The sequence below is a fragment of the Haemaphysalis longicornis genome, unplaced genomic scaffold (assembly GCF_048455015.1).
Source record: "Haemaphysalis longicornis isolate Haplotype H1 unplaced genomic scaffold, Haemaphysalis longicornis Haplotype H1 scaffold_2, whole genome shotgun sequence".
NCBI classification, from domain to species: Eukaryota; Metazoa; Arthropoda; class Arachnida; order Ixodida; family Ixodidae; genus Haemaphysalis; species Haemaphysalis longicornis.
The window spans coordinates 227,880,956-227,896,553 of record NW_027526295.1 but is presented as its reverse complement, the minus strand read 5'-3'; the positions used below and the strand labels follow the sequence as shown (position 1 = coordinate 227,896,553).

The 15,598-nt window shown below is 47.2% G+C and overlaps 1 protein-coding gene across 2 annotated transcripts; it reads right to left on the bottom strand.

Annotated features, from left to right (window-relative positions):
- Window positions 1–772: 772 nt before the first annotated feature.
- Window positions 773–14,269, bottom strand: LOC144170046 (uncharacterized). Of its 2 annotated transcripts, none has more exons than XM_077699561.1 (2): window positions 13,814–14,269; window positions 773–7,070 (listed from the first exon to the last, which is right to left on the bottom strand). In XM_077699561.1, exon 2 carries the CDS (start codon window positions 7,005–7,007, stop codon window positions 5,073–5,075), a length of 1,935 nt encoding a protein of 644 aa, XP_077555687.1. In that variant the 5' UTR covers window positions 7,008–7,070; window positions 13,814–14,269; the 3' UTR covers window positions 773–5,072. The 2 variants fall into 2 exon arrangements, with proteins under 2 accessions (XP_077555687.1, XP_077555686.1); XM_077699560.1 differs by lacking the exon at window positions 13,814–14,269 and adding an exon at window positions 12,739–12,970.
- Between the last annotated feature and the right edge of the window lie 1,329 nt (window positions 14,270–15,598).

Here is a 15,598-nt window from a genome sequence, read left to right as displayed (position 1 = left end):
AAAGGTTCACGAAAGATTCTCTACTTAATTCCCCTTCATTAGTTGCTAAACGCTATTGATTTTTTGTTCGCCTGGTTACTCGGTTTGATATGAAACGCCTATGGTGCACACTTGGAGTTCATTTAGTCTTTCTGGAAATGGAACCCCAGTGGTTTCAATGTCACACCTTATCTCTTGCTGTGTTCACCTTACAGGTTGCATAAGTGCCCTGGCTATTTTTGTTTGTTTTGCTCATCGTTCCATTATCCTTCTATTCCTCTCACCATTCCACCCCCTTATGCATGGTGTCGCATGTCCATGTCTTCCCGAGAAGACAGAGAATCCCCATGTAGCCGGTATTTCCCCAGGTAGCAAACTGCAATCAAAACTACTACTACTTCTAATACTATGACTACGACTACTATCCCTACCACTACCACTAACACTACCACAAGCTATAGTACTGAACGCGCGCGGAGAACAACGCATTGTATAGAGCACAAACAGTTGTTTGGGGGATTTGCTAAAAAAGGCTGGGACATAGCACAATGCAAAACGTCATGCACGCCTTTCGTGTTGTCCCTGCGCGCACGCATTATTTTAGTCAAATCGTATTCTGGGCTTCGTCGTTCGCCGACTTTGCACACGTGGTCATTTGAAATGGTCATTCTGGAGCGCTGTGGTGAAGACGGTCCACGGTGACTTGCTTCTTTGGCAATGCCGGCAGGTTCTATATGAAAAAGATCGTTTTTTGCGAAGTGCTGTTGTAAGAGGAAAGGAAAAGAAAGTTCACTGACACGTACAGTACTCTTTATTGCGGGTATATGTGAGCATGGCTGTCACTTTCATTCATTCTGACGCACTCTATAAATACGACACGTATACATACATCGAACCACAGAAACTTAACAACACGTATGCATGCCCTCAATAAATACTAGTTCCACTTTGACTAGACAGATCATGCTTGGTTGAGGACAAAATACCGTGCAAATGATCCAGAAATCATCAATACACAGGTTACTTTAAATACAGTAAAATGTACCGCGCGTATTTGATGCACTTCAACAAGCAAGCTTTCCCGCTGACAATAGTTCCCATACTTCAGCTGTGGATTTCCTCAGGAATGTAAATTATTCACAAAGCATTTTTCATCAAAATTGTGTAAATGACCGACAGCTTTTTCTTCAACGCCAGCGTTACACAAAACAATTAGGGTGCGGGCTTACTTGAGGCTATCCTAAATAGGTTTGCTACGTTTAGGGTATCTGGGGTCGTTCGTAGGTAATCGCGGGTGGTATAGAGGCTGAAAGACGGGTGCAGCGGAAATGTTACTTTCGGACACTGCGAATTTTCTGCAAAAACTTCCTCCGAGCGGGGAGAGAGGAAATGCTTGTTATTAGAAGCAAGTGGGGCTGGCCTTCATGAAAGGCAAAAATCAGTCTACTGTCGACTGGGGAGAACATCGCACTACAACACTAACACCTACGAAAAATGGGAGTGAACAGGGCGCTTGTGAAACAGCGAGAGAAAATACCAGACTAACATCTGAAAAAGGGCGAGTCCCCTCTTACGCGCTTAATTACGGGGCAACCCTGTTACGTGAGCGAGCTCACGTATGTGGATGAATCAGCGAGTTGCGCAACGGCATGGCTATAAACCAACCAGTCATGATTTTATGATCCAGAAGAGCGCAGCTTGCTGGGACAGTTCGTACATATTGATGGATGGGAAACCACCGAAAAAAAGACGCAACACAGAAGGAGATACGAGACAGCGCAAGACAGCTTTGTGTTGTCTCGTCTCTCCTTCTGTGTTGCGCCCTTTTTTTCGCTGGTTTTCCATCCGTCTTTATGATCAAGATGCAGCATTCAGATAACGACAACCTTAGTGCCCGAGTACACCATAAATAATGCCCTACATTCAACTTCTCAGCCCTGTACGCATACTCTACAAAAGATCAAGTAACTCCAAAGCGACCATTATGGCAATCGTTGCCTGCAAGAAGGATGTCTCTTAACGCGGCGAGCCGTCAGGCATTCTTGTCCCCATCGGGGGGATGTCCACCGCTCGTCAGAAACTTCTATACAAGGTCGCTCTTGTATGTGCGTACCTTTTGTAAGTGAATGACAGCTTGCGCTAAACAAGATAATTTGAGTGTGTCGAAGCCACACTGCCTGATTTGTCAATACTAAATGTTTCAAGAAAGTTTTGGGACATTCTGCCCGTTACTCTACTGCTGAAACCAATTCTTGGCAAAGGAAAGTGCCCAAAACATTCACATTAAGGGGGACTCACCTGTTAACATTCCTATGGGACTTACTACGCATTACCCACGGACTTACAAAACCATCGCGCGCCAGTACGAAAAGCTTTACAAGTACATATCAATGTTCACAACGGCCTAGTTGGCTTGTTTTAGAGACATGTTGCTTCTATGCTGAAATTAAAAATTAAACACTTGCTTGCTGGACAGCTAGCGCCATCTAGTAGAAACTGGATAAACCAAAATGGAATTCTTGTTTATTGTTTATCTGAGTAAAGAAAAGATATATTTCTAAACGAAGCAAACCAGGCCGTTAGGAATATTACTATGAATTTGCAAATCCTTTCGTACCGGTACACGATGCTTTCTAAGCTTGTGGGTCATGAATTTCCAAGTCCGTGGGTAAGTCCCATAGGAATGTTGAGTCCCCCTTAAAGGGACACTGAAGTGAATTTGTCAAGCTCCCGTTTTTGCTTGCACTGTGTAGACTGGCTCAAATTAACACACTATTCATAGTTTATCCGGTTGACAAATCGGTAATTATTTTACAAAGCGCGAAAGAAGAAAAACTACTATGCGCGGTTTGCGGCGGCCGCACCAACTAAAGGCTGTGACGTCAGGAGGGGGGGGCACCGTGATTGGACGATGCCCAAGGTTAGCAATCAAAAGTTTCGGTTTCGGTTTCGGTTCTGTAAAACAACATGCTTTACATCTGATGGCGTTGTTGGATGGGCATTCTCGATTTCTCAATTATCGCCATACCGCGCTTCTGCCATGTTGTCGGCTGTCAAATGTCTAAGATAAACCTCCCAGGGCGGCTTGGAATCATAGAAATCACTAGACGAGGCCTACGCAGTGGATGAACGCCCTCCGCGTCACCGCAGACTCTCAAATGCCATGCGCTTTTCCCGCATATTCGGAGCTTGCCTCACTCATGTCTGTTCGTAAAAAGCTAGCTCGCCCCAGGCCAAGGGTGTGCTGATTCAGGCCTGGGCCCACTGCCCGCAAGCAGTCGGTGCTTGTGGCAACAGCACGCCAACGAGAACTCGCTAGCGCGTCATTGTCAGTATGCGTGTGTTCTGCGATCTCGCTCGTGGAGCAGTGAACGTTACGTCCCAAAAATGGTGAACTCGGTTCAGAAAAGATCGGCCGCATACGAAAAAATGAACTTACAAAAAAAAAATACATGTACCCTCGGGGATTCGAACTTGCGACTTTCAAAACTAATTCCAGCGCCTCAGACCGCTAGACCGCGAACGGGCGCTGGCCGGGTGGAATATATAAGGTTTTTAATGTATGACCAGTTTACACTTTTATTTATTTTAAGCATTTTAAGTACTTTATGTGACTATTTGTTGTATATCACTCCTGCAGTAAGTGTCCCCCAAACTTCCGCAATATCTCACGTCTAGCAATTGCATTTCTTTGACGGAAAAGCGTTCGCAGATGTGCGGTCGTGCTGCTGACCGCTGTGCTTGTTTACCCAGCGCAAAAAAGTGCTTCCTGCTCCCTAGTTTTGCGCTGTACGGTAAAAGTTTCAGGTGATTTTATTTTCTTAGTACCTATATTGACTTCGCTGACTCTTCTTCCACCTTCAATTGGCCTTAGATTTTCCTACTAGCGTAAAGTCAGCGAAGCGTCACATGTGTACTTCTGCAGCGCTTGTGTGGAGCGACCCGGACTCTGAGTTTGACACAGTGTACAAACTAACAAAGTAAGGAAAGGCACATTCTTTCATTCACAAAGGTGTTGTGGCTTAGTTTAAATTGAGCGAGCGAATAGCGACGACCCGTCGGCGGCCGGCGGACGAAACGCTGGGCCGACTGACTCGATCGGTAGGTCGGCTGGTCGGCGAACCGTGCAGTAGCGCAGCCATTTTCCAGCTCATCTCCTGCTGACGTCACACGAAAACGCCACAGAAAATGGGCGAGCGTAAAGAGAGGAGGACAGCATTTTCGAATTGATTTTTCTACTAAATAAATTCGCGTAAACGCGGCCAGAGTGGTCGAAACAATGCCTACGGATTCCGAACTACAATTTGCGCTAGTAATCCCGCAATGTTTACAAATCACTTCAGTGTCCCTTTAAGCAGTTCGCACGCGTCGCTTAAGGTACTTCACCCCGACAGAAAAGTTCTTTACCACGATGCGGGGTTTTTTCCTCGCGAAATCATTAGTGCGCCTTTTTCCCTCTCACTGCAATTTTAAGAGCTGCCCTTGGATAGAATGGGGAATTGCGAAACACTAGCATTATGAGCATAGCGCACGCCGAAAGAGACTGAGAGAAAGAAGTGTGAGGCGTCCTGTCCTACAAAAGTTAAAAGTCATGGTCATCCACTTTTGCAGGACAGCATTGTGAAACTGTGATATTCCGAGTTTCTTATTCCATACCGACCTCTCCCGTTTCCTCATCGTGCTACACTTGCTTCGCCGTGCCTGCAGGTGGTGTGCACGCCTGATTATACACCTGTCTGTGTCGTGGCCTTGAAGCTTTGGCGTTTCAGATGTTCACATGGTCTTCTCCCGGCAGGCTAATGGAGAGGAGTCCACTTGTACCTTGAGTGGCACGTGAGCGGGTGCGTCGAGTTAACTCTCTTCTTGGATGGCTTTTTTTTATTTTCTTGCTATCCGGGTTTCCTCTGGCCTCTGCTTCCTTACTGCAAACGGATGCCACGAAAAATCCCGTCCAGCGAGAGAGTAGCAGCTTCGCTGTACTAGCTCAAGCTCCGTTTCGGTGTTCAGAAAAGCACTGCGCTGTTCTTGCAGTTTGAACGTTGAATACATGAGGAATTCCAGGCCTTAGCCCTCCCCTGCAGTGGCTTGTAGCGTTAGCCTGTGCCGCCCTTACCCGAAGTTCCAACTTTCTGGGTGCTGCCAAGGGCGAGCATCTGGCTACTCAAGGCGACATCTGTGGTGGCTGTGGTGGACGAGCGAGATCGTGAATGGCTCAGAATCCCGCTGATCATGGACGAGGACGACACCATACTGTAGACGTGCCGGTGATCTCTGAAGCCGAAAAATAGGAACACGCCCTGGAGACCGACGAAAGCGATGCTGACGCAGTCCATAACGAGGGAGTTGACGAGCCCGCTGACCAGCCCCAGGAGCCACGAGACGCCCATGATGAAGGCGAGCTTGACGAAGAGCAGGATCCTCGAAGGTTTCTCGTTCGCCTTGAAGTCGTACTTGTGAGACTGCGCCTCGGTTTTCCGGATCGTGAACACAGTGTGCGCATAGAATGCGATGTCGACGAGCAGGAGCAGGAACATTGGCACGAGGAAGAAGAGGACGTGGCCCCACCTGTTGTTGATGAAGCATCGAGGCTCGCCGTAGGAAGGTGATAGAGGAGAGTCCTGCAACGTCCAGTTCAGAACTGAGGCCATGCCGACGACCAAGCACGGAGAGCCCCATCCCGCAAGCGTATATCTAAGAAAGCTTCTCCAATCTCCGGCAGGCCGCCGGACTAAGATCAGCGTCTTCCAGATGTCGTACGCCAGCACGGTTGTCCAAAAGGCTGTTGACAGGAACGCAAAGTGGATGAGCACTGCGGAAGCGACGCAAACCTTGTGGCCGAAGTCCACGACGTTGAAGACGAGAAAGAAGGCGTGAGCGAAAAACAGAGTCATGGACAGACACAGTATGCAGCGCGATGAGAAAGTGCGGCACTCCTTGGAGAAGAGGTACACCACCAGCTTGAGTATTAGGCAGAGAAGTGACACGGATATACAGACGATCGTTAGGTAGCCGCGAATCATGGCCGCTGTACTTGGGCCCGTATCCGAAGCATTGACGTAACGGTAGATGAGCTCATCGATGTAGCAGACGCCTTCGTACGCAGAAAAGCAGGTGTGAGTTCTGGCGACTGTTCGGAATATCGAGGAAAGATCGAGGTCCGGCAAGCCGCTAGAAACCTTCACATCCAAGCCCGTCTTGTTGGTCGTCTTTTCCGCAGGCGAGCATGAAAAGGCCGTTAGGTTGACTCCGTGGCAGTGGGCGCAGTACGCGTTCTTGTAAAACACGGAGTAGGATGTTTCGTCCACAATAGGAGCGAGAAAGGTTCGGCAGGAACTTGTTATTTCGGGCGAGGTTTCTTCCGGGCAGTACCCAATGAGGGGAAATTTGCTGCACTGTCGCAGATAGTCGTAGAAGTTCGTTGAGATGAATGAAGGGGGCCGAAGCTTTGGCTTGCTGGTGTTCCCCATGACTACGTCCCAGAAGACCACTTCATCCAAGTCGTAATTGCAGAATGCGCAAAACGCGTTTCGGTAGGTTACAAGCGTCTGATTACTCGTGACTGGAAGAGAATAGTACACTTCGCCCGGGCTGTAGTTCACATCTTCGCACTGCTCACGAACGTCGTCTTGGAGGGGCCAGAGAGAGTTGCACCGAGAGGCGAGGAACACGTGTTTTGTAACGCTACCTTCCAAGGTCACACCGGTGCACACCCATTTTGGATTGGGAGGAACTAAAGCGGCGTCAGCAACTTTGTTTTCGCAGTGCCAGCAGCAGTCGCCATATTCTTCGCAGTCTTCGCTGCACGAGCACGTGAGGTACTTCCAGTTGTAGCAGGATAGAGTTCCGTCGCTGCAGCATTCTATGTCCGCTGGGCACCTCATGACCGACTGGAACTGTTCCTCAGTGAGATCACGGAACAGAGGATGGTCCTCGTGCCTCACGGGTTTCAAAAGGGTGCCGTTGCAGTCACTTTGGGATGCTGCGTAGTGCCAAAGAGTGAGCATGGCGAGCTTTTGAAGCAGATGCATTTCCGGATCGTACGGTGGCCTCCAAGGTAGCGTGGTCGAGGAATCAGGGTGACGCTTTCCGTTCTGCAATAGAAAAGAGCGTGCAATGTACTCACAAGAAATGTGAAATGTAAAGAGCTCCGCCACTGTTAACTTACATTTCTAGGCTGTCTCTAGAGTGCCGTCGATGGTACTATAAGCACTCCACTAAAGCGACATCCATCGGGGTTTCGATGAAAAAAATGCCGCGTCTGGTACTACTTCGCCCTCTATTAACGTGACTTAACGCAAACTAACGTATCATAACCTAATGAACACAAAAAAAACCTTTAAAACACTGAAAATTAACATAAGCATCAAAAATTATAATTAAAACTCACAGGTAAAAAGATTAAAAAAAATACCGGGCCGCCTCCACTAACGTGAAACCTGGGGAGAGGCAAAGCATGCAGTGCATAAGTGTATTCTTGGCGCCTTGGCATTTTTGCTAACGGAGATGAAACCGTTGGGGGGGAGCGGTATACAGATTTGCTGTAAAAGTCTCTTGTCTTTAAAGCACGAAACTTTCTAGCGCGAGGCGTAAACGAGTGTCCCGGTGTTTTTTTTTAGAACGCGTTACGAAGCGCTCCAGCGCGAGGCGTAAACGAGTGTCCCGGTGTTTTTAGTAGTCGTCGTCGTCGACGATGACGACGACAGGAGACGACAGGAGACGCCAACATATCCAGCCCCTGAGGGGCTTCGCCCCTAAAAGGCAAGACCCGAATTCGAACCACCGCCCTAAGTACCACGAATATAAGACGGAAACTACACCACAACGGCAGACGCTCCGGCCGGTGACAGCCCAGGCTTGTAAGTTCGAACGTCGTCGGACGACAGTCTAGCCATGAGGGCAGCGCTGAGCTGAAGTGCCGCCGGACGGCGCTCTAGACATTATCTGAAAATCAGTTATGCGAGAGCGTTGTCTAGCAGTTACATAAGTTTCTAAATTTTCTAGAAACTAATGGCCGCTGATCTTAGTGGAAAACGATGTTCGAAATTTCGCACAGGGTACGTGCTAAAGAGTTATGGCATACAGCAACGGCTTGGCCGTACTATCACGCTCAATTTGATTCCCAACACGCGAGCGGCTGCCGGACCTCCTGGGTACTCCGAAAATAACTAGCATCTCCCGTGGGTTCTTTTATCTTGTGTTCTATCGAATGCGCAACGCTCGAATGCGTCTATCCTAGCGATTTAAACAAGTGCTTCAGGAACCGTTTAAATTGCGTTGTAAATACTCGTTCAAACTGCAGTTCCTTTTAAAAGCGGAGCTGTTGTAGTTGGCCGTAATCTGTGGCCCGTAACGCGTTAAAAATACCAAGAAAATGCTGAGCGCTCGTGACCGCATTCTTCGCGGCTACCGCCAAGTGTCCCCGGCTCGCGCAGTAGCTTTGGCAAAAACAAAAGACTGGCGAAAACTTTGAAGAGCGTCTCGCGTTGCCTAGCAACCAATAACGCCACAGCTGATGCAACACCTGTTCCACGGAACCTCTACGCGACTCGAGGAACGCCGCCCATGCGTCGTGCACGTGTGCCCGGCCGCTGCGCCCCAGCTGTCGTCAAGAGCTACCGCGCATGTGATGCTTGGCATGCGGAACACGACGATACATCGATACATATGACCACGACGACTACTACTAGCAGAGTGCAAAGCGACGACGGAACATGTAAATAAACAAATGCGTGGTTATGTGTCCTTGAGTGCTCGCGTAGAATAAAATTCTGCAGCTTCGCTATGGTTCAGGCCTGCAAGCTTCGCAAGTTTCATTGCGTCTTCTTTGCGTTTGTGCAATACTTCCCGAAAATGACGCAATCAAATGCGTCGTTTCTGGCGTTACTTCACCACTGTAGCCACACTGCTGGATTTAGGTGGTTTAAGTTATTTCGAGGAATCTACAGTTATTTCGAGCATGTGTGAATCGAAATGTGACTATGAGATACTAACACTTAAGTGCAATCAAGAAATCATTTCGGTAGTGTATCGCCCTCCCGATGGAAATATTGCTCGCTTTATTACTTTTTTGGAAACTTTGTTAAATTACATTTGTTTAAACAATTTTAGGTACATCTGCGGTGGGGACTTCAACATAAATGTCTTTGACAACAGCCCCACTGTACACGATTTTACACCTGTATAGAATCAAGCGAATTTATGAATCTAATCAGTTCCCCGACCCCCATTACTACTTCAACTTCATCTGCTCTCGACCTTTTCATTACTAATCTACACACGGTTTCCGATGCTGGAACAATTGCGTCGGACATCAGTGACCACTGTCCAGTTTTTATGCTTTACTCTGGTGGAGTAAATGGAGAGCGTCGTACAGACACTCTTACCACACAGTTTGTTTGCCATCAGGCTTTAGCATGCTTTAAAATCGCCATTAGCTCTCATGACCGGTCTTGTGTTACGAATCAGGAAAATGCGAATGATGCATACTCCTTATTCATAGAAACGTTTATACAGATATACCTCGCACATTTCCCGTTTAGAACGTTCACACTATGCGAAAAAAAAACAAACAAGAAAACCATGGGTTACACGGTTTCACTTAGAAATGATAACAAAGAAAATCGCCTTTTTTTAGAAATTCTTACGCACACGAACACCAGAAACACTTAAAGAATTCAAGATGCTTAGAAACCAACTCAACGCTCAACTCAAACGTTTGCTATAAATACTTGTTTCATAATATCGGGGCACAACACCCCCATGTACTTTGGAACATGGTAAAATATTTTGGGCCTGTAAAAACAGAAGTAACGCACCAGGCAATATAATACAGAATGGAAATATGCTAACCGGAAAAGTGCTTGCAGACAACTTCAATCTGAATTTTGTTTCAAACAACCAATCTAACCAAAATCTTCCCCTGCCAGAAATGCTATGCCCTGGTCCTGCTATAGCTTATTCCTTGATTAGACAAACGAAACAGAGGTCTGCTGAACTTTCACCCGCCTGAAAAAAAAATCAAGGCTCTTGACGTTAATAACTTACAAATATAACCGGTAAAGCACGTTATAGAGCACAATGCCGCCCCTCTTTTTCACATCTTTACCCTAATTCTCGAACAATGCCAATATCTAACAGCCATGAAGTCCCGATTATCAGTATTGTAGAAAGGGGGAGATAGAAATATACCACCCAAATATCAGCCCATATCAGTTATTCCTATTTTTTTTCAAAGGCTTAGAAAAAATTATTTTTTCCAGAATAACCAACGATAAAAACGCCATTTTAACAGATGCTCATTTCGGTTCCCGCAAAGGCAAATCGACTGAAAATGCTTAGCTTCTGCTTAAGGAAACAATACAGCACAGCATAAAAAAACTGTCTCACATTGGGTTTATTTATACATTCCAGCAAAGCGTTCGACTGCCTTGATCACAAAATTCTTCATTATAAGCTGGCTCACTACGGTATTGGTGGCGTTCATTTTTCTTTGCTACAATCATATTTGCACAGAAGAACACAGTGTGTTTATATAGGCAGTGATAGCTCAACTCATTTACCGGCTCCATGTGGCGTACCATAGGGCAGCGTCTTAGGTCCCTTGGTTTTTAACATCTGTATCAATGACATCGTTACAATCGAAAAACCAGTGAGGTTTATTATATATGCTGACAATAGCTCTATATTGCTTTCAGGAACTGACCCAGACGTCCTAATTAAAATTGTAATGACATTCTTCGTAAGCCCCATATATGATCAAACTCAAATCACATCAGGATAAACCCCTCAAAGATGAAAGTAATAATTTTGCGTGCAAAAAATAAGGCGGGTACAACCAAAGATGTCATTACGTATGAAGGGCAGTACATTTCAATTGTTGAATCACAAAATTTTGGGTGTCGCATTTTCGCCAAATCTCAGTGGGACTCTCACATTTCAATCCTCTGTAAAAAACTTTCCTCTGCAACCGGAGCGTTATCAAGACCTCGGTCATATCTTCCTATTCAAGTTAAACTTAACGTATACCATGCTCTGTTTGCTTCGCATCTTGATTATTGCAGCTTAGCTTGGTCGACAACTTCTCAGGCATTTCTAAAAAATTATCACATTGCAGAAAAAAATTATCCGCCACATTCAAACATTCCATATTTCTTCCCAACACTAAATTTATCTCGCGCTCTTAATGTCATTCCTGCTGATAAAATGTACTATTTCGGCTTACTGCGTTTATACTATTTCTCATCTGGCATATTGCGGGATATTGTAACAACTGCGGCATCCTTAAAACGACACACTGATCCTGTACACACACGAAACACAGATTTCTGGATGATACCTCGATTTCAAGCAAACTATAAATTACAGATGCTTCAGTATACTATTCGATTAATTTTAAATACATACAGGGGCGCTGATAATCTCACAGTTAGGAGCCTGCGGGAATACTTTGTAAACTTGGAGGACTCCTGGAGGAATCCATTCGTTGAAACTTGTAATAGCCTGTTTGTACAAACGGATCGTGTCTATGTTTACTCGTGTAAAATTGTTCTTACTTTCAACATGTTTTCTATTGTTACAACGTAAATGTTTGGTTCGACTGCAGTGTCAGTATTAATTGCTGTGTTCCATGATGTATCATTGTCCATCGTCGTCTACATGCCTTTTAATGGCGTCTGGGGCCCCGTCAAGCTGCGTAATGCAGCTTTTAGCCCTGGAAGCTTTTCCAGTTTGTTTCTGGCGCTGCTGAGCACGAGGGCGCGGGTTACATTCCCGACTGCGGCGGCCGCTTTTCCGCTGGTGGCGAAAAGCAAAAACGCCCGTATGTACGAGATTTCGGTGCACGTGAAAGATCCCCAGGTGGTTAAAATTAATCCGGAGACCTCCACTATGGCGCACCTCATCGCCTGCGTTGCGTCGGCGAGTTAAACCCTACAATCAATCAATCAATCAATCAATCAATCAATCAATCAATCAATCAATCAATCAATCAATCAATCAATCAATCAATCAGTTTGTTTCTGGAATAACGATTTTTTGATTCATTGGTTTATTGATTGAAGATCTTCGTACGATAATACTAAGGAAGCCACCACGCATCACAGGTCTCGAGCAGCCTTAGTATCGCCGAACTCAGCTGTATCGGCCGATGAGCTATATACGCTGCGCCGAACTGAACCATATCGGCCGCATTCGAACGTTGCGGAATAGGCAAGGCAGGTAGAAATAGAACCCACTGGCGATGCTGGTGATTATGGGAAGATCTGACCTCCCCTCTAGTTCCTGAATGCCTCGCTGCGCCGCGTAGTACGTCAAGGCAAAACACTGACATTGTGGTACATGGTGCAGAGCCCGATAGCCCACTCTTCAGGTTATGGAAACATGAGTCATGCAAAATTAAAGTACGAAAAGGTGGTGGGAAGCAGCCTTACCCGTCTCTTTGCTTTTATAACGATTCCCAAACATTCCATTCTGCTGGCGTTTGCCTCACCAATGCTGACAGACTAATGGCGTGACTCTTCGGCCGTCTCCTCGCAAGGTACTCGTCGAGATATGAAACGTTCAATGTGTACTCTTTGTCTTTAGGCATCGCTGATGTTAAGCCAAGGCTCCGCGCCAAGAACGTTTCCTGCCAGCAAGACTTAGCTCGCGTAATCGTCCGGCACCACTTAATCACGGGGCGTGGTTTCACGCTTACGTGGAACACGTCATTTAATACGCCAGACAAACACCGAGGAGATAGAACACGGAGGCAAAACTCACTCAGTCCAACTCGCCAAGAACGACGCTCACGTAGGCAGCCACTGTAGTAGCACCATTCCGCTCAGTGTTGCGGAGTGTGTCATGGCAAGGCGATGAGCAACCTCGCGACGCCGAACAACGCACGGTGCGGAAAGCACGGCGGGAAGCGGCGCATATGTTTAGGCAGGACGCGTGCATACTACGACCTGATGCCGAAGAGATACCGGCGTCAGCTTTTGTACGCCGACTCTTGAATAATGCATCGGCGCGATCATGTGGTGCGCATGCGTCGCCCTCTCCCAGCAAGTGTTTTCCGGCGCCACATTTGCTTGATTAAGGCCTACATATTGCATCCAAAGCGTTAGCGTTAAACAAGAAGCGTGTGTAAGTGATCCTCACACTCTTTCCGTGAACAACGATCCGACAATGTTACCATCACGTGTACGTCCAGGGACATAACTGCGCCGAAGAACAAGCCTAAATGGAAAGCGGCACCGCGTCTCGCGTCCTTGCTCAAACTATATTTGTGCTGACGCCGTCCTAATGATACGTCCTCTGCGCGCCGGGAGAAAGCCGCGTGAGAAACACGGGCGTGTCAGAAAAGAAAAGAAAAGAAAAGGGGAACAAAGGGAAGGTACATTCAACTATCTGCCCGGGAGGCGCTATCAGGATGAAACATTAAAGGCCGCAAACAGGCTATCCGGTAATGAACGACGGATGCCGGTAGACGTGACAGCGACAGTAACGCGGACGAATTGAATGAATGCGTCCCTACAGTCCACGAACGACCTGGATGTGGACATATTCGTTGGTTTCTAGTGTGAGAGCCGGGGAATTGTCGCTTTTTTTGCTGTTCTTTTAGTATGGTCATCTTATTAGGTGTTATGAGCACATCCATTGACATGTGATAGTGACTACATTAAGCATATCTTAGCGTACAGTGGCCACACACACGAGTTACGCTTGCAGAGTGGCCACACACACGAGTTACGCTTGCAGGTGACGCTCCTTGGATTAGATAATTCGAAAGACAACAACACGCGTATAACGATCTTCCATGCTGATCTTACAGCACTTTCATAATGTACTCGCTTACCGGCGTGCATTAGGACTATTGCCAGACGCATCTTCCCGGCAACAGATCAGGCAGCCGAGTTGTAGCCAAGGGGTCCGCGATGGGCAAGTGCCGATGTCCGAAGTAGTGAACGCCAAGCGTATGCCGACGCCGCTGTCGTTCCATGGAGTGCTAGACCGAAACTGGTTCTGGCGGCGCTTGTTCCGGCGCGAGGGCCTGCGTCCAAGGTACCCCTCGCTCTCAATGCGATGTGAGAAACTGCTGCCTCTCCGAGTGCTTCCTTGCTGGCCTTTAGCCTCGGCGGCGTTCCCGTGGTTACGTGACGTCGAGAAAAAGCCAGGGGCATCGCGCAACACGCCAAACAAGCCGGCTACACTGGCACGGCGATGTTTGTGAAGGCGTCGCAGATCGCGAAAGAGCCTTCTCTTCTTATTGACTGGACAGCGTCTTGTCCGTTCACCTTATCGCTGCTGCCAAGACAGACGGGTCTTTCCGAGCTCTACAGCTCTGCCCGTGTTTCCTTTATCTTTGTTCATCGACTGACTGCACGTTCCTTTGAGTCCACCCGGGTTTTTCCCGGTATTGCTGGCCTTGGAGCGCTCTATATACTTTCTCCGCGCTCATTTATTGGGCACAGACACACACAAATAACGGTTCTCTTTCACTGCCCTTGGCGTCGAAATTATATTGTCACGAAGCCAAAAGACGACGCAGTCGTCTTGAAGGAGAAACGAGTTTATTGGAGCGAACTTGTGCTCCCCTAACAACTAAAAAGAATTCAGAGGAGGCGAAGCAGCGGTCATCAAAGTGACTTGCGTCGGCGACCGTCGCAGAATCGAATGCCGAGGCGTCTGCTCTGAAGGCTTTTTATCTTTCGGCGCGAGTGTTTCTGGAACCGTCGATTCACATCCAGAACATTGTAGATCACAGGCGATTATTCTGGGCTAGCGACGTTATGGCGAAACAGTTTGCTTATCTGAATGTGATAGCCCGTGCGGCATAAAAATAAAGAATGGAAGACGCGCTTTGCTTGAAACGCAGATAAGACAGCGGGGCGTGGCCCGGCAGTAAAAACAAACAATAAATAAGCAAGCCCATACATGGTTCGCGGCATTAACCCCCCTCTAAGAGTGCATCGACCCGATGCTAATATAAAACACAGTCCGAACAAACAACAACAACAACAAAAAGTCCGTCATCTTGCATAGTAAGGTTTTAAGCGAACCACGTGGACGACTTCGGGCCGACTTCCGGAATCACCATCCGGAATCATCGGACGACTTCCGGAATCACCATCGGGGATCACCTCGTAGGTAAGTTGGCCGACGCGTCGTAGAATTGGGTAGCAGTGTTGCGGAATGGGCATCCCCATTCCATTCCAATTCCATTCCGAGGAATTGGAACTTGTCGTCATTCCATTCCTTTCAATTCCTCGGAATGACAGAAGTTAGCCCATTTCCACTCCTGGAATGGACGAGAAGTTCAATTCCATTCCTTTAATTCTTCAGTGTAAAAACTGCCTCAGGTGCTCTAGCGAATTACTGAGGAACGCAAAATGAATCTGACGTTACCATACGGGTTGAAAACTGCAAAAGTATTCAAAATGTGTCACTTGTCACCGAAGTTGATAGGCGGTAGCAGGTTGGTTACATATGTCGTGCATAACTGCCCTATTCAAAAAACTATCGTCCCTTCCTAAAGAAATCCGAGAGAAACGCGAAAGCTAAAAGTGCACCGAACTTTCGCTGAAAGTGCGTCTAGCCGATCTACAAACCTTCAAACAGCCAAACCGCAAGCGAAGAACGA